The following is a 27,520-nucleotide window of genomic DNA, read 5'->3' on the forward strand; positions in this document are numbered from 1 at the left end:
CTGTAGCAAAGCAACAAAATTTTCTGTTTAATCTGAAAAATTTGGTAATGAATACGAGTTCATTTGTCGTTTGTTTGTTTATAGAAAGAAGTAAATAATATAGCATTAGACATTACAGTCCCTACTGCTGGTGCAGGTCACCGTTTCCTGGCCCTTCAGCCAGAAAATGCAATTGGGGGCTGGGGCCCAGCCAACCTGTACTCCCACACATCCTGTTTACCTTCCTCAGATATCTCCAGGTACCCTTTTAGAGCTGGGTCGAATCTGGCTGAGCTTATAAAGTTAAGCCCTTGACACCCGTTCTAACAGCCATACCAGGTTTCAAACCCTATCCTCATGGAATGATGTTGTTTTTTCTTCCGGGCGATCATATCTAACTAGTATCTGTAGAACATAAGATGAGAAGTCTCATTTTAACAGAAATGAAAGGTTGTAGTGCCCATTTTAAGTATCCTGTCGCAGGAAAGTGCCAATGTCAGCCATGTTTCGCCAGAAATCGAAATTTTCCGCGTGACTTGGGCTCTATCGGATGAAGGTTATGGGATAGCCAATCCTCCTGTAATTACCGACAAAGTATATCTAGAATTAGTCTACTAGCTTTAGTCTACTACTATCGATAGTAGACTACTATCGATTTAGTCTACTAGCTTTAGATTATACAACGGTAAAGTGCCGATTTTGTGTATTATGCTTCTCAAAATAGAAATTTTGGACAACTAGAACAAAATACAATCGATATACAATTTGGTGATAGCCAATCATGTTAGAATTAATTAAAATTTATATTAATATCCTTCCAATTTGAAAGTTCAAACTACCACACGACACTGGATTTTTCCCTAAAATTTAAAACAGTTTGTGCTATTTGTATGTATATTTATTTATAGTTTACCTCCATAGGATGCACGGACCAAAGGGGGACGTTGTCCATAGAGGTCCATAATAGAATCTGGGGCACCCTCGCCCGGGGCCATAAATACAGGGGGAAGAGGAAGAAGACCCATCAAATGTACACTCAACAGGGTTCATCGGGCGTGTCCACACGTCCCATGAGTTAAAGATCTTCTCCCAGTAAGGGGTTAAATTACATGGCGACGCAGAACACCATCGTGGGAGGATCCTCTATTGCAGGGCGTAAGATCCAGATCTATGGACAACTGCCTCTGCAAAGGGCTGCCTCGACCATTTCGGGGTACCTGCAAGACTGGGAACCTTGCGGTCAACTCTATTTCCCATTTGAGGAATTGTACCCCTCGAGGAAAGTATAGCCTAGTAAACGACACAGCATTGCATGGGATTCTGATTAATGGATAATTCTTCTGGGCTTCGTCTGTTTTGACGGGCTTTTTCGGGCTGAATAATCTCTTCCTAGCTAATTTATCTACTATGGGCTGCCTCCCTATAGTAGCGTAACATTTGTAGGCATGGATATATAATGAGTTGGAAGTAATATGCAGGATGTCGACTCTTGTTGATAGAAGAGCATCACCAAGTGGAGAAAACCATGTTGTGACCAAGATGTGCCTAGGAATGCACAAAGCCTCCATTCATACTGGAGGTCCCAGGGACTTCTTGCTGTCTAGTTCTAAGCCGGCTTATGGGGATATAACGGGGATATGTTAATCCCCGCCCTTCATTGGTATCAATTAACTCTTGTCTCTATTTTACTTTCTTCCTGTATCCGGGCTTCTTTTCCTGAGGCCAAAATAATTTCAATGATTTACAGAACGTGAAAATTGGAATTTGGAATGTTGCGACGTTAAAAAATGACTATCGATTGACATTTTGACTGACGAATTCAGACGATTCGAACTGGACTTATTAGGAGTTTCAGAAACTCATACCCCAGGGGTAGGAAGCATGAAATTAGGTTATATAGAATTTGTTTACTCAGGCAGGAAGGATGGGGTGCATAGACAGGGAGTAGGGTTCATGATGAATATGGAAGCTGCTAAGTCTTGTTTAGGCTGGGAAGGTACTAATAATAGAGTACTAATTGCTCATTTTATGACTAAAAAGTTCAGGGTATCAGTTATAGTAGTATATGCCCCAGTAGAACCGACTGACGGAGATATTCGTGACTCAGATGAATTTTACTTACAGTTACAAGAGCAAATAGAAGGGTCCCAGGTAGAAATATGGTGTTTTTACTTGAAGATTTCAACGCCCAGGTCGGTAAAAATAGGGATAGGTGGTATTTTACCTTAGGTAAATTTGGTATAGGGAATGAAAACAGTAATGGCTTTGAAATTTCTTAGGTATAGCAATCTAGTTAACTAATACAGTGTTCGGTCATAAAATGGCCCATAAGTTGACATGGTATTTACGTGATGGTAAGACAGCAAACCTTATAGATTAGATACTAGGGTATAAAGGAGTGCTGATATTGATGCTAAAAGTAAAGATCACCATCTGGTAGTGTCTAGGGTTAATTTAAAGCTGAAATAATGGAAGGGTAACTACCTCCCGGAAGGTTTGATGTTGGTAGACTCCAAGATGAGAATTTGAGAGAAACTTTCCAGGAACAGTTGAATGCTAACCTTGAGAGTTAGAAAGTTGGCGATATGGAAGATGGTTGGAATAATTTTAGAAAAACAATTTGTGAAATTGCTGATGGTGTCTTAGGGAAGAAACTTTGCAGAAAGATTGCAACTAGGAATATTAGTGAAAAAGCATTATGTTTAATAGAGAGGTGAAGGGGTTGTTTATAAGAATTATCTGATTGATAGATCATATGGAAATAAAAGGAATGTAAAACAAGTAGAGAAAGCATTAAAATATGAACTAAGGAGGTGTGAAGTGGAGGGCATGGATAAAATTGCTGAAGATCTGGAAGATGCGGTTAGACAGCATAATAGTAAAATATTGTACTGGCATGTTAATAGATTAATAGGGAGTAGTCAATCCGGACCTGTCCCAGTTAAAGATAGGAACGGGGCTACAATTAGTGATAAGGAAAAAGTTAAAGAGAGGTGGCCGGAACATTTTGAGAATGTGCTAAACCGAGATACAGTTGCAGGAAAAAATATAGAGGAAAATGAAAAAGTTTGCGATACCTTGGATGTGAAGCAAGATCTGTTTTGTGAGGAAGAATTATTGATAGTACTAAAAGGACTAAAAAATAATGAGGTTCCAGGTGCTGATAGTGTGGTGAATGCGTTTCTTAAATCTGGTGGCTCCGAGGTTAGAAATAAGTTACTGAGGATTATAAATATGATTTTTGAAAAAAGGGAAGTACCTAACGATTTTAGGAAAACCTTAATTAAACCACAGTATAAGAAAGGTCATAAGAGTGAGTGTCGTAATTATCGAGGCATTAGTCTGGTTTCTATAGGTAGCGAATTACTTAGTAATATGATACTTTTTAGACTGAAAGATGCTATAGACACAGTTTTAATTTCAATTATTGTTCATAGTAAAAATTTTGTTGCAAAAACAAACTTATAGGAACTTTGGAGTCCATAACCCCTTTCGAAAATAGTTCTGGATCGAAATCAAAAGTTTACCATGGGAATCAGTATCGCCGAAAACCCTATTCTGGAAATTACAACCACTCACCTTGAAAAACAATGAAAATCACTTTTGTAGTGCTAGCACTGATGTGCCTCCTTGTTTTCTTTTTTTTCTCCGCCGCTTGTTGGGCCCTATCATAGAAAGTGGATCAAGTACTCATTTAAATACTAATTTTTGTGTCAATGTCCACCATCACCATCATGGAGCGCCGTATGACAGCCAAATGACACTTTAGGCGCCATTTTGGAGTGGAAAGAGAGATAAGGATGCCATCATAATCTTCATTCAACTTCTCCCATTGTCCTTAATCAGTTTCCTAAATTGTATGCTGGTGAGTAGAACTAGCCCAAGTGGCTAGGCTAGTGATATTAGTCCATGATTCTTTTGGGGGGAGGAAGAGGGGGCAAATTGTGTTTTTCAATGTCTTGGGGGGGGGGGTTATTGTTCTGTTCTATTATAACTAGAATATCAAAAAGAAAAGGTATTTTTCAATGAAAATACTCCAACAAAAATATTTTTCAGAATGTAGAGGGATTTCCCCCCACTGGAACTAGGGGACGAATGCAACATTGTAAGAGATGTTTAACAGCTCCATTCAAAGCTCTTGATCATTTCAAGGTGTATTTTGTAGATCTGTATTTCAATTTTTCTCATTAGCGAGTTTTTGTTAAATCAGCTTTTTAATTTTAGTTATGGTCAGTGTTTTGTCCTTTGATAGGCTTTTGGTACTTCTGCAACCATAAAATAATACAAACAGAAGAAGAAGAATATGTAAAAGATTGTATTTCCTCACAGATTCTTCTAGATTACTTTCTAATTCAAAAGTCAAGATTAATAAAAGTCTTATGGGCTTTGCATTGCAGGAGTCCTCACAAAGCTCCGAATTCCTTCTACGTAATATAAAGAAAACTGATTCGCGTCATATAGGCTATCACACAGGGAAAAGCCTTTGGGTTTTTTTTTAGCTGGGTATAGTAAAAGAAGAACCCAAGGGAATCAGCTAAGGGAGTCACTCTAATATGACATACCACTATGATATCCTTTTGTACGCTAAGATGCAGTTTTTTGTCAAAAAACAGGTTTCATTTCGAACATTATTTTTTGTTAATTACAAAAGCACGTAAATATAACAATTTAATTGAAAATAAGACCTTAAACAGCTGATTATGATGTCCCAGTGCCTCGCTAGCAGTGGAGACAAAAAATAAGGAAGGAAAAAGAGGATACGTCAGTGCTATCCTTGCAAAAAAGTGATTCTCCTTGATATTTAAAGCAGGGGATTGTAAGTCCTAAAACAAACAATCTTTATGTTATTTATAAAGGATTTCTTATTATTTATAAGGTTTTTTTTAATTGAAAATATATGATGATTTCTAATTGAATTATTAAGGTCATTGTTTTCTTTTTCTATAACATTTTCTGTTATTCTATACGTTTCCCGTTTCTAAGAACTATAGTTCTTTTTCTTTAATTCCAGTTACTGTCCGAAGTTGTGTCATGTGAGAAATCCCTTGGACCTGAAAACTTGAAAGGCTCAGAGTTATATAGGATTACTCTCAAAGACACTATTTTATTCCCAGAAGGAGGAGGACAGGTAAGTAATTTCTCTTTAGAAAATGATTTTGATTCAAGACGGGATAAAATTTTTCAAAATCGAAAAGTATTATTTGAACAACAAGCTGTTGAATTTTCGATTTTGGTAAAAAATTATTCCTTTCTTCCCCCGTTTATGGTCTCTTTACTTCACTAAAGGATTTACTTTACTGAAGGATTATAGAGGATTAGCACTTCATTCCCCTTTTTATTGTTCCTTTACTCTTTACTTTATTCTTTGTTTGATTACTCTTATAGTAGTGAACTTGTAAGAAAAAGGAATGTCTAGTCTAATCATTTTTTAGCTATAGCTCTGTCATAAAGAATCAATTTTTAATATCCTTTTTATTCTCCACTCAATTTTCTTTTCATGGAGGATATCATGGATTGCATTACTTATGGGGAATGAACAGGGGATCAAACAGTTTGTTTTAACAAACAGTAAGGAGGGACTAGGTCCAATAGTTACCATAACTCTAAAAAAAAAGAGAACTTTGCTAACGATTAATACATAAAAATGTTTTTTATGCTGATTAAACTTAATAATATACCAAACAGAACAAATAAGTTTAATGTAAACATATGAAATTAACCAAGTTTAAAAAGTTACCAAGTCTGGGAAAATTTGCTTGATATTCAAAAAAGGGGGGGGAGACAAGAAGTCAAGTGTTCTTAGTGAAAATCACACCATCAGATTTAGCGTGTAAGAGAACCCTTCTTTAGATGTTTCAAGCTCCTATCTACAAAAATCTGAAATTTGGTATTTTTTTGCTGAAAGTGTGGTCGTGGATTCGTGTTTTTTTTTTTTCATCTTACCAAACCAATTATCCTGTAAGATCATGAGAAGACTCTTTCGAATGGAAATTAAAAAAAAATCATCGTGCCTTTTAATTGACTAAAAAGATTGGAGGGTGAGTGGCTCTCTCCTATGCCCCTGTCATCCCCAAACACATTTGATCAAAATTTTGAGTTGGCCATTTCGTTCAGCATAGTTAGAGGGTTCAAACCTCTAACTACTGTGTTTGGTATTTAATGACTTAGACCCCACAGCCCCCGGGAAAAGGGTTGTAGTTTATGCAATTTGCCCATTTTTTACACATAGTATTTGTTTTTTGAGAAATATGCGAGCATTTTTCGACGGGAGGTACTTTCCGCGAGAAAAATTTTTCATAAGGAGGAAAGTTCCCTGGGAATATTTTCCAAGGTAATTTTATGTGGGGGGGGGAGATTTCCTGGTATTATCTAAAAACGGTCAAAAATAAAAAAAACTATTTTTTTTCAACTGAAAGTAAGAGGAACATTAAAACTTAAAACAAACAGAAATTATTCCGTATATGACGAGGGCGACCCCTGCTTCATCCCTTCCTATTTACACTAAAGTTTAAATTTTTGTCTCAGTTCTTCAAGAACAATTCCTGAAACACAAGAGCCATTGAATTTGAATGAGAAGCATATGCAAAGAATTCTAATACTTCCATGATAACGGAAGCCTGGTCAATTTTCAAACAATTGCTTTTTCGTTTGTTATTTCTGACTGGCAGGCATAATTTTTGATGGCCTGTCATAACCTTTGTTCTTAGGTGACTGGTACTTTTTGCCATAAAGACGCGGGAAAATATTTTTTGTGTTCTAGCTTAACGATCAGTTTAAGAAATGCATATAACTAGTATCTAATCCTAACTGACATGCCTCTATTAGATGCATATTTGTTTCTTCGGCCTTCTTTACATTTTGTGAACTAGGAATTACCTATTGCTATTTATGTGACAGGATTCCAAAAATTCCCGAACATAGGGAGAATATTCTTCTATCCCTTCGAATATTAAAAAAATCCTTAAAATATCCCTTAGAGTATCTAAAATCCTTAGAATATTAGAATATTCTAAAATCCCTTCTTTTCTTCAGTCTTTTTATTCGTCTAACTTTCCCTTTGACTGCTCAATTTGAAATTTAGGAAGAATTTATCGGGGGCATAAATGTCTAAGGGGGATAATTTCTCATGGGAAAACTGACCGCTGGGGGATTCAGTGGGGGGGGGGGGATCCGTCGGACTCCATATTTCTTGTCTTTTTCTAATTGGTTTTCTAGTACGAAAGAATTAATTAATCAAACGGTATCGGCTGAAGTTTTGTGGAAATTAGGCGCACGTAATCCTTTTTATTCGTGTCATTATGAATGATAAATATAAAATATAAATAAAACCGGTATTGTTAATTCAATTGGGCCTGAGGTAAAACAGGCACCAGCTAAAACCATTTCTGTTCAATTATAAGATATGGCAATGCTGCTTAAGTCAGTCATTCCAAATCCAGTGACTAATTATAGTGCTTTTCTAAAGTTTGGGAACAGAAAGATTAAAATCTCTTAAATGTTAAATTTTTTATTTTTACCTGCAGTTTGAAATTTTCTTGCCATTTCTCAATATGCTCCTCTGTGAGCTGAGTTTAATGAAGCTAAAATTCACTTTTAAGCCTCAAGTTTTGCCCTATATAGGAATAAATAACCAAAAATGTTTAGACATGCTATTTTCTGTGTTTAACCTTCATATTTAACCATTTGGTGAAATAACAAAGTTCATGGTAGCGAACTGTAAGTAATTAGCGACGTGACTAAATAGTATCCGAAACTCTAAGAAATGGAATTTTCATCAATAGATATATCAGAAGAATTGATTTATTATGCTGATTCTGAATGTATAAGACTCACTAAGCTTTGCGTTACTCATCATAGTCTACGAGCCTGAGAAAATTTGTACGATTTTTGAAAATGGGAGAAACACCCCCTAAAAGTCACAGAATCTTAACGAAAAATACGCCATCAGATTTAGCTTATCCGAGAACCTAACCTGAGAGGTTTCAAGCTCCTATCTGCAAAAATGTTGAATTTTGTATCATTTGCCAGAATAAAGATCACGTATTGAAAGCGTGAAAGAAAGAAAGCGTGTCTTTTTTCAGGACTGATCCTCGTGAACCAATGGTCTTAGAGCATAGGAAGAGGACTCTTTCGAACGGAACTTAAAAGTTCTAGTGCCCCTTTTAAGTGGTCAAAAATATTGGAGGGCAACTAACCCTCCTCCGACGTCTCTTTTCCCCCAAAGTCGTCTGATCAAAATTTTGAGATAACCATTTAGTCCAGTGTAGTTAAAAAGTCCAAGAACTATGCTTTTGGGTATAACATAACCCCTTCCCCACAGCCCTTGGGAAAATGTCTGTAAGTCATGAAATTTACCCATTTCTTACGTATAGAATTTTTTATTGGGAAGTACACAGATACTTTTCGAGGGGAATGAGTTTTTTGCTAGGGGGTTTTCCACGGGAGAATTTTTAATGGGGAGGAAAGTTTCCGGGAAGTGAACTTTCCAGGGGAAATTTTAAACTGGGGGAATTAGTAAAAATTCTGTACCACAATCTTTTTTATTTGTCTTACTTTCTCTTTGTCGACTCAATTTTACATGTAGATTTATTAAGAGGAATTATCCTAGGAAATTTTACCAGGTTGGAATTGTTTAGAGTATCTTTCCGTAGAGGGAGGATTCTACACGGGAGAAATTCTCCATTGGCGATTTTTACGTGGGATAAATTCTCCAGGGGAAATTTATGCTGAAGCAACTTTCTTTAGGGGGCGGTTATTTGCGGGAAAACTTGCCCACGGAGGAGGGGATTTCAGATGTGATTTTAAAAACAACAGAAATTGAAGTCTTTTTTAAACTGAAAGTGCGGTAAGAAAAATTTTCACACGAAATCCTCTTTAGAAATTTTTTGTGGAGGGGATTTTTAGCAAGAATGGAATTGTCTGAGGAGAATTTTCCTGGAGGGCGCGGGGGGGGGGTATTTTACGTGGAAAGGACTTTCTATGAAGGAATTTTCCGTGAGGGGGGGAGGGATGATTTCAACTGAAAGTAAGGAGCAACATCAAAACTTAAAACGAACAGAAATTATTACATATATGAGGAGGGTTTACATCTCGCTTTTTACGTTAAAGTTTGAGTTTTTTTTCCAATTATTTAAGAATCACTCCTGATAACACCAGGGTCATTTAATTAGAACCATAAGCTTTTTAAAAGTTCTAAAAAAAAACTTCAGCATAAGGAGGCGTGTTCCTATGCTCTATAGTATATGTTTTCCTGTAGTGTAAACATACACTATAGTGTATGTTTTCCTGCGAAAACATACACTATTTTTCTTACATGAATAAAAAAAAACGCAAATTAAACTTCCCCCCGTATATGTGAGCCAAAATATTTGAAGCTTGGGTGTTTGTGGAGTAAAAAGGACGTGGAATTATGGGCACTAACAAAAGAAGAGGAATAAATAATGGAAGAATAAAGGGAAATAGAATTAAAGAAAGAGGAAGGAAAGAAAGAAGAAGAAGAGGTTAAATAATCGCTTCTCGCTGATTACTTTCTTCAGTCCATTCTGATTCAAACTTAAATGGTTAGCCATGGAAAATAGGTGGGAAAGTTGACCAGAAAGGTATGCCAAAGTATTTGGAGCTTGGGTGTTCGTGGAGTAAAATGGACGTGGAAGTATGGGCGCTAACAAAAGAAGAGGAATAAATAATGGAAGAATAAAGGGAAATAAAATTAAAGAAAGAGGAAGGAAAGAAAGAAGAAGAAGAGGTTAAATAATCGCTTCTCGCTGATTACTTTCTTCAGTCCATTCTGATTCAAACTCAAATGGTTAGCCGTGGAAAATAGGTGGGAAAGTTGACCAGAGAGGTATACCCCTCATTACTAAAGCCTTTAATTCCATCATAACGCCAAAATTTTCTCATTCAGTATTTTTAACAATTAAAAACTCATTTTAATTAAAAACTAATTTTAATTTCAACTTGATAATGCTGTACAAGTAACTTCATGAGAACTTCGGACTCAATATTATACAGACAACTAACAATATAGAAATTCTATAGATGGTTTTGAGACAATGAATTTGGGCGTGTTGCGTTCCTTTAGTTCCTATTTCTTGCATGACATGTTCCTGGATATTGAAATTCATGAAAGGTAATACCCAAAATAGAACAACAAACCTCACAGCTAGCTGTTTGAGCATCTTCTTCTTCTTCTTCTTCTTCTTCTTAAACAAAGCACCTGGAACCTTAAACGGGTTCCTTTCAGCTTCAAACATGCTAATCTTCTCATGACAGATCAGCTCTTTTTTACCTTTTTTTTTTCTCAACACATCAGCAAGAAATCAAAACAAGTACATAATTTGATTGGCTTGTGGGAGACCCAAGTACTCGAGTTTCCTGTACCCAGCCTGATTAGATTCTTTTCAGAATTTGCTTGAAACTATTTAAGAAGAAATACGTCATAATTTCCGTAATTTGTTTCTCTTTTTTTGCCATGAAATTTCTCAAAAAGAAGAATGTATTATTTTACGGTTTCTCGTTATGTAAATCTAGTATATTCCTAGGCTTTTACCTTCTATTCAGATTTTACTATCCCTGGTATGAAACTTATTTCTACAATTGTCTGAAGTAGTGGCGTGCTTAAAAATGAAACAAGCTTTTGCACTTTTATGATATATGCCCTACCGCTGAAGTTGTTCATTTGTTGACGTATCATAGAACCGTTTTCTTTTCGTTAGATTTTTTCAGCTTAGCGTAAGACAAGACAAAGAGAAGTAACAAAATAGATGGAAAAATATACAATTTGGGCTATATATTTGCACACATTGGGGGGGGGGTAAATTATTTGGACAATTTGGAGTTAGAAAACAATTCTTACTACATAATTTGCAGAATAATTGTACCTAACATATTAGACATACAGACCCGCTATATTTTACCCCACCCCCTAATATGCAAATATATGCCCCAATTTGTTTCAAGGTATTATATTTATCTTACTTTGGTATATTTCATTAGGATTGAACGTCAGAGGAACATATTAGAGAAACATTAGATAGGGCGTATATCATACAAGTACCCAAATTTTAGCTCAGTGATGAAAGTGTCTCATTGAAAGCTTGTAATGAATCATATAGTTTTTTTTTTCTACTTGATCGTATTTCATTCGGATACCCAAGTAGCCAGTATGACGGGACTAGTTTATATTAGTAGTAGTATTCGGGGCACCTCACATTGACTTACAAAATTAAAATGTTGATTGTTAATAAAAAAAAAACTAAATTAAAATAAAACGATGAATAGAAGGATCTTAAGTCTATGTTTTAGATAAAATAGTTAATATTTTTGTTCCTTTAATAGCTTCATTTTCAATTTGATTCAATTTCAGCCAGAAGATCATGGGTTCCTTGATGATATAAGCGTTGTTCATGTTCGACGGGAGAATGGGATTGTTGCTCACTATACTCTGAGTCCATTGGCTGTGGGGAAAGAGGTTACAATCAAATTAGATTGGGAAAGACGATTTGATCACATGCAACAACATTCAGGTAATTACCCGTATCACTCATGTTTTTGATTAGTAGTGTCTTGAACCTCTTTTGGCTGTTTTTCTTGTCTCCTTCTTTTTTTAAAGATATTTTACAGATGTTTTATGGGTTAAGTTTTCAGCCATTCACAGAAGCAAATGAAATCAACAAGATGTAAAATAAAAAGAATTAGGATAGAAACTCTTTCTAGCTATCCTTTGTTAAACTGTAGTGTATGACAGAAAATACCAACTATTCCAAAAATAACTTTTTTCTGGTATTATCTTGTGTATATTTCCGAATTTCCCATGCAAGATTTGTTGGTTGATCAGAAAACCTTTCAGCTTTTTATGCAGACGATATGCTGCACTGGGACCTATATGAATCTATATTTAACTGAACCAGCGGTAAAGTATTTCTTATATTGATTCAAGGACATTCCACTTATCTGTTTGTTTCCACCCCTCTGCTTCCCTTTTAATTTTTATACATTTTTATATTTCTTTCTTTTTTGTGTGTTTATTCTCTAATTCCCCCTCCCTTTTTTCCCCCCAGTTTTTATCTTTTTAATTCTTTTATTGACTTTATGCAGCTAAATTACTGACACTTTTTAGTGTCCCTTTTAATTTATATATATACTAGCTGTTGGTGTGGCGCGAAGCACCACCCCAACACCTAGTTGGTGGGGGTGCTTCAACCCCACCCCCCAAGCCCCCCCCCCGCGTGCGTAAGTCGTTACGTGACATATTAGTTACGTGCCATTGTAGTTGTGTCCCTGTGTCCCACCTGCGAATATAGATAGATATATATATATTTTTTTAACTACGTGAAACTTGCGAATATACAACATTCTTGGCGGTCCCATTTTTTGTGCATATAAATAGATTGTCAGGTTTACCGACTCTTGAACATGCAACATATAATTGTCCATGGGAAAAACAATCTGTATTCAGATCTATACCTCATTATTCTAATGATTGCCCTTGAGCTTTGTTGATGGTGATTGCTAATCGAACATTCCCTGTGTCCCCGTCGTCATTTATATATCCCCCTGTGCCCCCCCGGCGTCCCCGTTGTTGTCATTTCCCTGTGTCCCGGTTGTCATTTATGTCCCGGTGTCCCAGTCTGTAATTTCTCTTTGAGTGTCGCGGTCGTCATTTATATTCCCTGTGTCCCGGTCGTCAATTGTGTCCCGGTGCTTTGTGGATGGTGATTGCTAATCGAACATTCCTTGTGTCCCGGTCGCTTTCTCTTTGAGTGTCCCGGTCGTCATTTATATTCCCTATGTCCCGTTGTCCCGGCCCCTTTCCCCTTTTTTTAATCTCTGTTTTACTTATTTTTCTAACTTGTATTTGTTTAAGTTTAGTTTTACCATTTTTTATCTTTTTAACTTTTCAATTGACTTAGTAAAGTTAATTTATTGACTCATAAATGATTATTCATTATAATTTTTCTTTTTCCTTGTTGTTTTTTGCATTTTCGCCAGTTTTAGTGCAACCATGTGATTTGTCGACTCCGTAGTCCGAATATGGCCCTTTGTAGGCTTGTGATAGAGATTTTTTTGAAATAAATATCTTATCTTATTCCAGATATTTGTTTTACTAAAAATATCAAGGATAATGGAAATGAAACCTGACTATTTGAATTAGTTAAGTGGAAACTTGCACAACTATCCCGTTTTTCACAAATGTATTATATATTATATATATATATATATATATATATATATATATATATATATATATATATATATATATATATATATATATATGTATATATATATATATATATATATATATATATATATATATATATATATATATATATATATATATATATATATATATATATATATATAAAATATATTATACAATATATTTCCCTGTATTATATTTCTATACATTTCGTAAATATTTATTTCTAAATATATATAACTTTATATTTCGTAAGAAGATAAAAAAAAATCAGGAATTCAAATTCTAATGAAAATGAAAACTCAATATGAAGTTATGTAGTTTAATAATAGCGGACGCAGAATTTAAGAAGCAGAAACGTGGATCAAAAATGAGCAAAAAATAAGCCGAAAGCTTTTGGCATCAAAATATTAGGAAACTAGATTTTCTTTAAAGGTACAGCTGTCTTTGGGAACCAACAGGTTGTTAGTGCTTGAATCTTTACGGGGTAAAAGCGTTGTCAAATTAAGCATTTTTTTTTCGCTTACTTTTTTCCATGCTTCAGTGTGAAAACACTGACGTGATACCGCCCTATGAATCTCATGAATTTGAACCAGTCACGAGATAATCTTAGAAAATCACAGGTTTGGGCGTGAATAAACCCAAGGTGGGTGCAACTAAAGAGCACTAACATTTGGACTGCGCCAAGTTTAAAAGTAGAAACATGGGTAAAAATCTGTAAAAATGAGCCACAACCATATGGCGCCAAAAAACCAAAGGTTTAGCTTTTCTTTAAGGGTATAGCTGTCTTTGGGAACCAACTGGTACTTAGTGTTAGAATTTTTGCGGAGAAAAGCTTTTTAAATTAAATGAGTTATTTTTGCTCACTTTTTTTCATGCATTGACATGGAAACACCAGTTGATACCGCCCTAAGAATCTCGTAAATTTGAACCAACCAAGAGCAAACTATTTGAAAATCATAGGCTCCAGGCGTTAATAGACCAAAGATGAGTTCACCTGGACAGTACTAGCATCTTCAGAAAATCTTTTGGTCTCTTTTTACCTTCATTCCAAAAAACAGGGCGTAGTAAAATTGAAAGTTTCATGGAAGATGTCGTTTAGTCACTTGCATACCCGTCCCTTGAATGCTGATGTTGAAAGTTAGAAATGTGCAGTTAGAAATGTGCAAATTAGAAATGAGTGTGCAGTGCCATCTGTCTTTTGTATTTACATTGTACTTAACCCTGTTTTTCTCGGAACTCAAACAAAATCAAGCTGGAGCTGAAAATCTATTCCTCTTGTGACTTAATGTCTGTATGTGTAGCTCTTCAAATGAAAGAATATCGGGTTATTATCTTGCAATACTATAGATCACTGTGATTTGCCCTTCTTGTGTGTATTATGCTTACTACTCCAACAAAGTCAAACTAGTTGGCGATTTAGTTATCATAGTTATCATATTACATATATTTGGCATTTTAATTTTAAAAATCGATAAAATTACTCCTACCCCCTTAATTTTGGAAAATACTTTTTATATCTCGGTTAAAAAAAAGATTTAAAGAATCCTAGTTATATATGAAATAAATAAAAAAAAAACTAAGTTTTTCCAGCTAAAAGTAAGGAGCAACATTAAATTTGAAATGAGCAGAAATTATTCCGCATATGAAGGTAGCTGCCCCTTCCGCAACCCCTCGCTCTTTACGCTAAAGACTTAATTTCTTTAAATACGCTTTTCATTTAAATTCAACGGTCCGTTCGGTAGTGAGGTCAGTGTTGTTAATTATGTTGTTTTGCAAATATTCCATGAAGCGAAATTAAGATTTTGTATACCAAGATATTGTAGCCAGACGGTTACTTTGTCCTACGAGGAAACGTTAAATGAAAATACTAAAAGGGTTCAGTTAAGTTTTCACTTTACAAAAATGCAGAATTAGAGATGGTGTTTCGTAATTTGACAGTTTTCCTAAATTATTTTATGAAGTTTATGACGATTGATTTTCTTTTAGCGCAGCATTTGATAACAGCTATTGCCGAGCAAGACTTTAATATGGCAACCACTTCTTGGTGGCTGGGGGAAACCTATTCTTTTATTGAATTGGATATTGGTAAGTCTTTCAGGTAATTCAGGAGAGAGAGTGATTGCCGATTACCTGTGAGCCTGCAGTGGCATCGTTGGAGGGGGGCAAGGGAGGCGGTGGCGCCTCCAATAATTTGCAAAACTCTAATTTATAAAGTAGCTTTAAAACTGTTGCTTGTTTTAAGTGTCAAATTTGCCCGTGCTTTTTATAATGATGTTTGTTCTATAACTAGATTGGCAAATCGGTTTTAGTGGAATTTGGTAGAGGGTGATCCACTCCAGGAGTCGTTTAATTGTTTTAATTTTATACTCCCAATATTTAAATCTAAACTCCAATTTAGCTTCAAATCATCTTATTTGTAATTGAAACGCCTAATAAGCGCTGATAACGTCCTGTCCCTCACGTTTCAGATTCACATACTTGCCCATGGTAGAACTGCTTCTATGTTTAATTAAATATGATGGTTTGATGCATGGTTTGATACCATGCTCACTTCTTGTTATTTTAGCAAAAATTTGTGTAATTTATATAAAAGTCGTTTTTTAACAAAGATACAAAGGGGAAGATAATTTTCAAACTTTAGAAGTATGTGTTCCATTCCATTTGGTGTCCCTGACAATTTTTGATTAACGTAGGGTATCTGTCACAATGATGTCAAGAATTGTTTAGTTTTCTATATATTCTTTGTCAAACAATGCCCAACAGATAAGTTAATAGTTCCAACTTTATTTTTCGCATGCTTTCAAATCCGAAGTACGGTCGCTATTTAAATGCTGGGAATATGTCACTATATAATGTTAGACATCTGTGGTATTACTTTGACTTATCCTGTTTCTTTACTTACGCAGCGCTATTGCGCTGCATGTGAGTTCTGTTTGGGCTTTATGTGGTCTGCTGATATAAATGCTGTTTATTAATATATATCGGCGAACCCACAAACCAATCAATTTAATAGAAAATCATAAATAATATTTCAATGAACCACGTATATTAGAAGTTTAGTACAATAAAAAAATTCTACAGAGTCAAAATCCATTCAAAACTACAAGCAAATGAATAGCGCGATAGCCGGGGCTACAATAATAATAATAATAATAATTTATTTATAACCCACAAAGTACATTAAACTGTGGAGTAAACACACAAAAAAAGAAAAAACAAGACAAAAAACATAATAACATAAATAATATAGCAGCATAACGACATACAACATAAATAAATTACCTCCAATCAAAAAATGGCCAAAGAGGGTCAAAAACACCGACCATTTGCCGAGTTTTAAAACATATATCTTTAGATAAATGTTTCAGTCGCGAGGGCGCATCAACGATGTCAAATTTAGAGACGACTGTATGATTCCGATACCACCGAGGCAGACGCAGCAAATACTTGCAATACTTAAAATATCCTGAGCGTATTTTCTTTGTATCCTTCTTGCGAAGGAGGAAAGCAAAACCAGAAAGATAAAAAACAGCAGGGGCACAAAAACTAGAATAAAGACGGCATAGTCCATTTCGGTTATACCGACCACGATTTGGTGAAATTTTCGCGCATCCAACCCGCATACTTTTCAGCACGCTGGACGTAATAGCGGAGCAAGTAGACGAAAGTGACGTGGAAAAAGAGAGACCCAACCATTTAATACTTGCTGAACATGGTATAGTTGAAGAACCCAAGCAAAGAGGTGATGCTGGTGGAGGACTCCCAAAACACAAAAACTCACATTTGGAGGCATTAACTGAAAGGCCTACTGTGGATAGTGCGGCTGAAAGCCGGTAGAAGTTGGTAATTAGGCTATTTTTTGTCCGGCTAAGAAGCAGAACATCATCAGCATATGCAACGTGACTAATGCCTAAATTATCATTGTAAAAAATTGACGGTTGAAGACGTTGGAGACACGAAGCTAAAACACATTTAAAAATGCTCGGGGATAACGCGGCACCTTGCCTAACGCCTTTTTTAACAGGAATATACTCCCCTACCGTACCATTCCACTTCACCCTAACTGAAGAATTAGCATACCAATACTTAAGCACGGAAACAATAGAAAGGTTAACACCCGAGGCTGCTAGAGAAAACAAAGCATTTGAATGAATTACATTATCAAAAGCACTAGATATGTCAACAGTCAAACAATACAGGGGACTTTTTTGAGCAACAGCTTGTTTCATTAGCCGACCCACAATATGGTGAGCTTGAAAACAGCCCATACCTTTTCTAAAACCAAGCTGGAAGGGTGTAAAATTGCACTTGGAGTTAATGGCCGGTAGCAATACATATTCAAATAGCTTACTAACAAAACAAGACACAGTGATAGGACGATAATTAGAGCAAGCACTGGGGTCCTTACCCCTCTTGACTATGGGAGATATACAACCGGACAAAAAACTATCTGGTACAACGGACTGTGCCAAACACATCTGAAACAATAATTGCAAATGCTTCAGCAGTTCAGGACAATCATAAGCAAAAAACTTGAAGCAAAGACCATCACTATCGAGAGACTCAGACTTATTCACTTGCATAAGAGCTCGGAGTATAACACCAGATTCCACCGACAACACTTGAGATTGGTTGATACGAATTGGGAGGATTGAGTTTACAAGCTTTGTAAAATGATCTTGGAGATTAATATTAAACGAAAGCAAAATACAAGAATAGAGGTTGGTTCAGTTATGAGATTGGGCAGCCTATGCTGGGCGTGGGGTTTGGGGAAGTGAATTTGGGGTATGTGCAGCAGCATTAGTGGTGAATCTGGCTGAAAACAGCTGAGTATTAACGACATTCACCTTCGCCCACCCGAACGCTTTTGTACGTCACACTACTTTTGTCTGCAGCAGCTCATTGCTGACAATTTTAGCAAAAGCCAAGCTTATATTAATTATTAATTAATATATTATAATGATTATAATACTTATACACTTATTATACACTTATATTAATGATTGCACTTATTGCAATGATTGCACTGATTGCACTTATTAATGATTATACACTTATATTAATGATTGCTTAATGCGTGTTTATGGCTTATAATGTATTTTGTAATGTTTTTAAATTTACCAAGCAGCATGTTAATCAAATAGTTACTTTTCTTCACTACTGCATGAATAGTACCTACTTTAATAGTACTCCTCTTCCACCCCGCCCCAATAAAAATATTGTAGCTATGCCCTTGTCTGCCTGCAGGACTATTTGTGGCAGTATTTTTGGTAAAAACGTTAACCATGTGACCACCACATTTGCAACAAGTTATTTTTGATTAATTAAGAAATAAAGAATAATAGTGTTTCATTGAACTGATCTTAGCCTTAAGCCACCTAAAACATGGAAAACGGTGGATTCTCTTCCCATGCTTCTTCTATTAAGGTAGAATACGATATTTGTCTCAATATTCATCTTCTTACTAACTAAATGCTTGTCCGAAGGTAGGGACTTAAAATTTCTTCTTCATGGGTCTTAAGCATGTTGAATTTTGAGGTGTAACAGAAGGGTGAGAGACGTTAGGAGTACTCTCTCTCTCTGTCTGTCTCTCTTCCTCTTTCTGTCTTTCTATTTTCTATTCTTTTGTGTTTCTTTCTCCCTTTTTCTTAGCCCGTCCCCTCTGTCTCCTCCAATCACTTTCTCTCTCTCTCTTTCCCTCTCACTCTCTGTCTCTTTCTTGTTATTATTTCCCGGATTCTAATTTGTAAATTATTATCATAGACTTGAAGGGCTACAAATTGAATAACTTCTGTGAGTAGGGGGGGGGGGGGCAGTAAAGATTTTTTTTTCATTTGAAATGAATGAAGGTGGAAAAAAATGATATTTTTTGTAGATCTAAGGGAAGGGGACACTGTATTTCTCAGAAACTAAGGTGGCTATTAAAAGCTTTGGGGATCTTTCCTCTTTGTTTATCATTGATACGGCATTTCGATAAGTACCAATAGTTGGGCATTGTAGGACAGTATGAACCTAGAAATCGTCACCAAGAAATATTACCATGTATGAACAGGATTTTTTAAGCTGTAGTCGTGTTTTTGCAATAACAAAAAAGTAAAAGCAAAGATTTGGTAGAGTTTTTTCTACCACGTTTTTTCATGCTTGCCTTTGAGTCTCCTATTTGATTAAAGGTGAATCAAAGAACTTTAGCCATGTTCCAAACCAAGTCTAAATTGATGTTCAACGTATTTGCATAATATTTTTTCCCAGCAGGCGTCTTTTAGTTTTATAAAGACTTGTAGTTTTTCCCAGTGCTACAATTAAAAAAAAAATTTGCATAAATAAAAATTATTTACGAAGAGGTGTTGGGGACGGTATAAAAAGGTAATGTGCGCCCTAAATACGTTCTGAGACGTGACGTACTAAAAAAACGAAAAAAGATAAAGAATTAAGAAAAAAAAATTGGAAAAAATTTTTATTTAATATTTCGTTTGTGTTTTATTGCTCCAGTCACTTTTTCTGTGTCGGGATTTTTTTTTTATAATAGGTTTTATTTAAAAGGAAGTGGCCTAACGAATCCCTGAAACTTTTTTTCTCTGTACTACCAAAAAAAAATATGACATGACTCAAGATTAACGAAAAGCTATTGCGAATGATAATAAAAGATGACATGCGCCCTGAATACCCCTGATGTGTAAAAAAAAACGACACACGTAAAATATTAAGAAAAAAAGCAATAAAAATTTCCTTGAATCTTTCATATGTATTTTGTTTCTTCAGTCACTTTTCTGCGTCCGAATAGATTACTTTCAAAGTTCATTTTTATTTCTTTTTTTGTTATATATATGAATATCTTTTTCTTTTCTGGGGGCTTCAAGGACGTCCTAGTGGAGTTCTTTTCCGGAATATCCGCCTTTTTTTTGTTTTATTCATTGACTGAAAATTATCTTCCTTGAATTTTTATAAACATCTTTGTTTGAAAGAATTTGATGCAACGATTCTTTAGAAATATTTATGATTTCTTAAAATGGATTCTACATTACAGTTAAAATATAGTTATATCCCTCTTCCAGATTTCAACCGTTTTGACGAAAAGTTTCTTAAACTTTTGGAGGAAAGGGCTAATGAACTTATTCTTCAGGGTGCAAAGGTTGAAGTCACTGTTTATGAAGAGGGTGATGAGAAACCAGAAGAAGCTCGTACTCGGGGTCTCCCAGATAATCATAGCGGACCAATACGGGTTATAACTATAGATGGTGTTGACACTAACATGTGCTGTGGAACACACGTAAATAACTTGTTGCATTTGCAGGTATGACCTAACTTTATGTAGGTATGACGTAAGTTTAGCAACTATGACTCAACTTTGCGTAAATTTCAAGTCTGTGCAAGAGCTAAAATGTACTAAAGTGTGTAAAATGCACTTCTTGGGTAAATAAGTCAAATGTTGTAAATATGTCTCCTGAAAAGTAACTAAAAAGGATGGTAATGTACCATTTACTGAAACATAATGTATTGAAAATTTATATTCTGTACGTAAGCAATATTACCGCCTAATTTTCAATTGCTCCAAAGTACGTTTTATCATTGAATCATTTACCTCCCATCGCCAAAAACAACTAGAATTACCACCTTAGTCACTTACCACTACCAAAAACAACTAAACTTACCACCTTAGTTACTTACCACCACCAGAAATCGCTAAACTTACCACCTTAGTTGCTTACCACCACCAGAAACAACTAAACTTACCACCTTAGTCAGTTACCATCAAAAACAACTAAATTTACCACCTTAGTCACTTACCATCACAAAAAACAACTAAACTTACCACCTTAGTTTCTTACCACCACCAAAAAACAACTAAACTTATCACCCTAGTTACTTACCGCCATCAAAAACAACTAAAATTGCCACCTTTGTCACTTACCACCACCAAAAACAGATGTCAACTGAATGTTGAAAGTTTTCCAAAAAGCTGCTGACCCTTGCTTCTTAAGTTGATGCTCAAAGATCGCTAGTCGTTTGCAGCTGTTATATACGCTTTACAAGATTAATGTACAAGACTATATCTGATTAATTCTACGAACTAGAGTAGACTTGATTGCAATATAATTCTTTTTTTTTTTACTGTTCACTTTAAGTGTGGTAAGTTTTTCCATTGAATTTGAGATAAGAATTGGACATTAAGTCCACTGGAAAACCACTTTCACAAATTGAAAAAAGCCTCTAATTAATTTCTAAAATTTTCTAAAATAATTTGTGTACAAACTGTGATCTGTCGAAACAGTTCGTGGTAACGAGCTATAAGTAAGGAGCGATCCGGCTCAATAGTAACCGAGACTCAAAAAAATGAAATTTTGGTACTAATAGATACATCAAAAGAATCGTATTTTTATGTCGATTTCAAAAATAGTAGGTATCATCAAGTTCAGTCCTACTCATCAAAAGTTACGAAGCTGAGAAATATTGCCCTATTTTCAAAAAAAGACCGAAACACCCCTAAAAGTCAAGAATCTTAATGAAAATCATACCATCAGAATAAGCGTATCAGAGAATCCTATTGTAGAGGTTTCAAGCTCCTATTTGCAAAAATGTGGAATTTTGTATTTTTTGCCATAAGAATGATCACGGATGCCTCTTTATTTGTTTTTTTGTTGTTTTTTCCCCAGGGATGATCAAATCGACCCAGCGCACCTGGAATGTTGCAAGAGGGCTCATTTAAACGGAAATTAAAAGTTCTAAAAACTAGAGGGCAACTAGGCTCCCTCCAACTTTCAATTGTTTTCCAAAGTCACCGGATCAAAATTTTGAAATAGCAACTTCGTTCAACATAGTCTAAAAGTATATTAGCTATGTCTTTGAGGACGACTTAATCCCCCACAGTCCCGGGGGAAGGGCTGCAAGTTATGAACTTCGCTCATTGTTTACATATAGTATTGCTCAATGGGAAGTATACAGACGTTTTCTGGGCGATTTTTCTGGTGTGGGGGGGGGTCGTGGTTAGAGGGTTACGTGGGAGAATATTTCCATGGAGGACTTTTTCATGGGGAAAAAGAATTTTCCATGAAAGGGTGCCGAATTTCCCAGCATTATTAAAAAAATGCTCAGAAATTATATTAAAAAACAAGTTTTTTCAACTTAAAGTAAGAAGCAACGCTAAAACTGAAAACGAACAGTAATTATTACGTATATGAGAGGGTTCGTCCCCTCGTCAATACCTCGCTCTTTACGCTAAAGTTTTTTTTAGTAATTTCTGAAGATCTGTTTATTCTAACTAAACGGCCTTTGTGATTCAGGGGTCATTATTGAAGAATCAGAACAAAATTTGAAGGTTGGAAACTTCCTCCCTTAACCCCAGCAGTGATAATCCCGTACATAGCACTAATTGCTTTTATGTTTTTATCTGGTATACCATACAAGAATTAAACCTTTGCTAAAACTTTTTTTTTAACACCCAAATCAAACTTCTGCTTATAATATACTTAACTGACGACTATAGAGGGGTGATGACTAGTTCGTCTCGACTAGGTGTGCATAGCTCTTCTTGGTCAAATTGTATGTGCCGATTATGTCAACCATCGTTTTGTTGTCGGGTTTGAAGGTGTAGACAGTGCTGCATAGGTATATCTATAGTGACCTTTGTGTAAAGAGTGAGTCATGGCAGCCCTTAGTTCCTCAAATAAGACTCATAAAGATAGGAAACTTTTTGTTCCTGGGAGTTAGGAGGCATGTCAAAGCTGCTCTGAAGTATTTGTCGGTGAAATGTCCTTTTAACAATGAATTTTTCGAAAACCTTATCTGCTTGGGCCTTCCCAAGCCAGAATCCCAGCCGTTTGAAACGATATTCTCTACGTTTAAAACAATATTCTCTACTGCAGAGGTACATCTAGGTACAAATGGGCTATTGCCCTAAAACTTTATAATTTTGTTAAAGACCTAAAGAAAAATCTTACAAAACCTCAGTTTTCAGGTATGAATAGACCTAAGATTGTTCCAGCCAGGGGACCAATTTTATTTATTTTTATTTTTTTTCTTGGTATGTTTAATAAAGATTTTTTTCTCTAAAAAATTAAGGAGAGAGGGTTGCGTTATTGGCATTATATCTGTCACATTTTTGCTTTCGGTGGCACTTTTAATACCGAAAGGAAAGTCTTGTAAAAATTGGTTTAGCTTAAAAAAATGTTTAGATGCGATTGAAGCTAATCGCATTTGAATTATAATTGAAGCTAAACAATTAAATACTTTTCGTTACTCCCAGTTTGAGGTCTCATCTTTAGGAGTGAACATAGTTAAAAATTTTGTGAAGAGAAAAAAAAGCGAAAACAGTGATGTATTGATTAACATATTCAATTAATTACTACTTATAGATTAAGAAAAATTGCGAATTGAAAAAGCAAAGAAAGGGAAACCGCCCTTTGTTATTGCTGGTAGAAGTGAATCATTTTTTAATTACTTTTGAATACTTTCCAGGTTTTAGAACGTGGTAACTTCATATTAACCGCAGAAATTACTTAAAGGTAACATCAATCTGGAACGGTTGTCGAATAATCGAGAGCTTTTTAAGCTTGTAACGGAATGTCTCCACAAGTTTCAATTATATCCATTTCTTTTTCACTCTAATAATGTTTTAAATATGGTTCGATCTGACCCGTGATGATAGTGATGGAGGTTCCAGCTAATATGACGGCGTCAGCTGGAACAAGAGAGTTAGTTTTTTGTAACTTTTGGTAACTTTTTCTCGAACTGGGAATGCACTTTTGGCGTTACGGAATTCATTGGCGTTGTTAGTTGCTCAGGAGCTGGAAAACACTTATCATATTTTTGATATTACTATTGATATCGTTTAGTATTATATTTTATTTTCACTAATAGTGTATATTTTCCATTACATATTAAATTAATTCTTATTTTTGGGTGATGAAAATCTCGGGAGTTTAAAAGGAATGAAAGGAAAAACAAACCTGTAATTTATTAGCGTCGGAGGCGCGTTTTGTTTTCTATTAGTTGCAATCTCTTTTATATTATGATTGTTAGTAATATTTTTATTAAGTAATATTGTTTCATCATCATTAATAGTATTTTCTTTCAATTACTTATTGCATTCATTCGTATTTATAGAATATAGATGATGAAAATATTACTAGTACTACAAACAGTACACCACAGCACCAAGCCGCCTAAAAGCTACACAGCTGCACACGCTTCTCCCAAAGCCTCCCTCTTTAAATCCTCCTAGGAAGTACCCATTTCCTCTAGATCTCTCCTTGCGACATCCTCCCACCCCAAGCGAGGGCGACATGCTTTCCGTTTAGCCCAAGATAGTTGCCTGAAAAGGACCGTCTTGGAGAATCTGTCATCCCTTATCCACATAACTTACAATAGACTCAACCTTTCTCTCATTATAGCCTTAGAAAGCGGGATTGAACCACGCATTGCTCGTACAGCCTACTGTTTGAAATACGGTCAGTCAGTCGGGTACCCAAAACAATCCTTTTTCAATTTCTCTGGAAAACATCTTGCAAACCTCCCTCTGCTTTTCGGAACGCCTATGCTTCAGAACATTCTTTGACCACTGTCAACAATGAAACTTCTGATGCTAAAAAAATTGATTTACAGACTCATCTCTCTGTTCGTCCAAGCAGTTCCCAACCTTGAAAAAACACCCTGGGCCCTGGCTATTCTACTTTTAACGTCTTCACTGCACCCACGGACTTTACAAATAGTACTGTCAAGATAAGTGAAACAGTCCGCTTGATCGATATTTTTGGGTAAAAAAAGAAAGGAGAAACGACCATGCATTTTATCACGGCTAGGAATGCATATTCTTTTAAGTCAATCATCACCTCCTTAATAAAAATATTATTATTGTTGTTTTTACATTCTTAATTTTCTTTTCAATTTTTTAACCAGCTCTTACTAAATTAATTCTTATTTATAGATGATAAAAATATTGGAAGTTGAGAAGGGAAAGAAAGGAAAAACGAACTTGTATTTTATTGCTGGAAGAAGAGTATCTCAGTCATTATCGCGCTGTCTTGGCCGGGAAAAGCAACTCTCTTCCCTCCTCAAGTGAGTTTCCTTTTTATCTTTCATTAGAATTACTACCTTGTTACATTGAATCTTGTTACTTACGTACATATTGATTACCGACCCTTTCTTTACCATTATGTTCGTTCAAGGTTATTTATTATTTTTAACTCTTTTTTGTCATTTATTTATATTTTTGTCATTATATTTTATATTTTTATTTATATTTTTTATTTATTTTATTTTTTATTTATTTTTATATTTGTATTTTTTGTCATTTATTGATTTTGAAACAGGGTGATTTTCATATTCTGTTAAGGTAATTATTTTATCTTTGTTTATTTTCAAAACGTTGTTTCTGTTTTCCGTTTCTTTCACTATCATTTTTTATATATTTGTTTGTTATTTGACTTGTGATAAGTTATACAATTATTATACAAAGACTAAATTGAATAATAAATTTTACTGAAGTCAAAATATTGTCATTTGAAACTGTTTTGGCCTAAGGATCCACCATGTGTGGTACCAATCTGGTACCAAGTCTTGTTTTCAAAAATGGGTTGAAGGAACATCAAAAACTAATCGGATTAGGATATATCTTGTATGAAAAGGTGACGACCTCCCCCCTCTCACTGCCTTCTATTTCTATTAATACTATTACGGAATCACCTTAACGTTGAACGTCCAGAGCATTTGTAAGAAATTCTAAATTTGGATTTCCAATCTAAGAAAAACGCAAAAAGGGCTGAAAGGCTCTAGAATGGACGGCTACTAACTAATTTTTTAATCATTTCTAAGAGCATGTCCAAAGTTAGAATATGGACCAGTTCAAACCCGACGTTTGGAGTTCATCAGACGGTGAATTTTTTAATAAGATCTGACCTTCTCTTCAAAGGGGGATTGATAAGAAACATGTATCTTCTTAGGTTAATTAATGGCAACTTTTAAAAGTAATCGATTTGAAGTCATTTTTCTCCGTTAAACAATTATATATCTTTTGTTCCTCCAACTAATTTCAGTCAAATTAAGCAAGTTTTTTAGTTTTTTTACCTATGGAAATTTCGTTTATAGACTACTGCTTAAAATTGAATTTAACTTAATATCCTAAAATCAACATTTATCTTCTGTCAGATTTCTCACTTGCCGTCGCCGCTAAGATTCGAAATAAGACTCTTCACTAACAACGTTGCCAGCACGGTATAATTGTACCTTTTTTGTTTTACCCAATCTACAAATCCTGGCACATTTCGGTACATTTGGAATTTGTTGTTACAATACAAATTTTCTTGTACATTTTTGTTTTATTTGCTCACTTCTGAATAGGATATCTGTTCAAGTGTCAGTTTATCGACAATTGTCGTCTTGTTGCGATAATTTTTTGACCTACTGTTCAGGTGGTACAAATTGACCTGTGGTATACTTATAGTTCGAAAGCGTTAACAATGCTGCTCAGTAATAAGCTGAAACTATAGGCACACCAGAGGAAGTCCAGGCCTAGGTCCCCAAAAGCTGAAAGAATCAAGACTATTTAAAATATTTATATAGTTATGATCTATTCCAAATTTGAAGATTAATTTTTTTGTAGATTCTCAGCTATAATTTGTAGATTTCAAGATTTGAATTTGTAGATTTAAAAATTTTTAATTAAAATTTTTAGATTTAAAAAGATGTAGGTTTAAGGTGTAAAAATAAAAGTCGTATAATGAAAACAAAATTCATGCTTATTTAATAATTTTTTCTTTAATTTTCGCTCAAAATCAGTAAAATTTTCTATCTTCTTCATTTCATTTTCTAAGTTTTTCCATAATTTTATATCCTTCATAATAAAAGAAAAATTGGGCCTGGTAGACACTTCAGGTGGAGTATAATAATCATTCTAACCCCTAGTATTGCGATTATGTGTTTTCCTTTACTGCCGAAATGTCTGTTGTTTTTAAATGTTTTTTTTTTTATTAGTTTGTTATTTTATTCCTGAATCAGCTAGAAATTGCAATCTTTCTCACCGTTTTTGGGATTCTATGGGCTGTGGCTCGTTCTTTACTAAGTTGCAGTTACCGCTGCAACCTTGACATACCTGACAGCTCTACCCCTTATTTGTAATCCTAGGGCAAAGGTCTTTTTTCACAACGTTTATTTCGTCTGCAACTAAATTGAATAGACAGTGCTTTACTGAACAGTTGGTTAACAATTTTCTTTATTTTAGTATATTTTTTTTATTTTATATTTTTATTTTATTTTATTTTTTAATTTTTTTTATTTTATTTTTTATTTTTATTTAGTATATTTTATTTTAGTATATTTATTTTAGTATATTAGTTTATTTATTAAAGT

At 34.9% G+C, this 27,520-nt stretch overlaps 2 protein-coding genes across 9 annotated transcripts in view; one reads left to right on the plus strand and one right to left on the minus strand.

Moving 5' to 3' along the window:
• LOC136025399 (uncharacterized) overlaps positions 1-27,520 on the minus strand; it is a 597,112-nt gene that overhangs the window by 475,037 nt on the left and 94,555 nt on the right. The window lies entirely within an intron of this gene.
• The window catches only part of LOC136025384 (alanyl-tRNA editing protein Aarsd1-B-like), an 81,402-nt gene that overhangs the window by 32,412 nt on the left and 21,470 nt on the right, over positions 1-27,520 (plus strand). For all 3 annotated transcript variants that reach the window (XM_065701389.1, XM_065701381.1, XM_065701373.1), the window contains exons 2-6: positions 4,991-5,107; positions 11,345-11,504; positions 15,167-15,265; positions 20,233-20,471; positions 25,101-25,231. In XM_065701389.1, coding sequence (XP_065557461.1) covers positions 4,991-5,107; positions 11,345-11,504; positions 15,167-15,265; positions 20,233-20,471; positions 25,101-25,231 — 746 coding nt within the window. The remainder of the gene's footprint in view (positions 1-4,990; positions 5,108-11,344; positions 11,505-15,166; positions 15,266-20,232; positions 20,472-25,100; positions 25,232-27,520) is intronic.

This window comes from Artemia franciscana, chromosome 1, assembly GCF_032884065.1.
Source record: "Artemia franciscana chromosome 1, ASM3288406v1, whole genome shotgun sequence".
Taxonomy (NCBI): Eukaryota; Metazoa; Arthropoda; class Branchiopoda; order Anostraca; family Artemiidae; genus Artemia; species Artemia franciscana.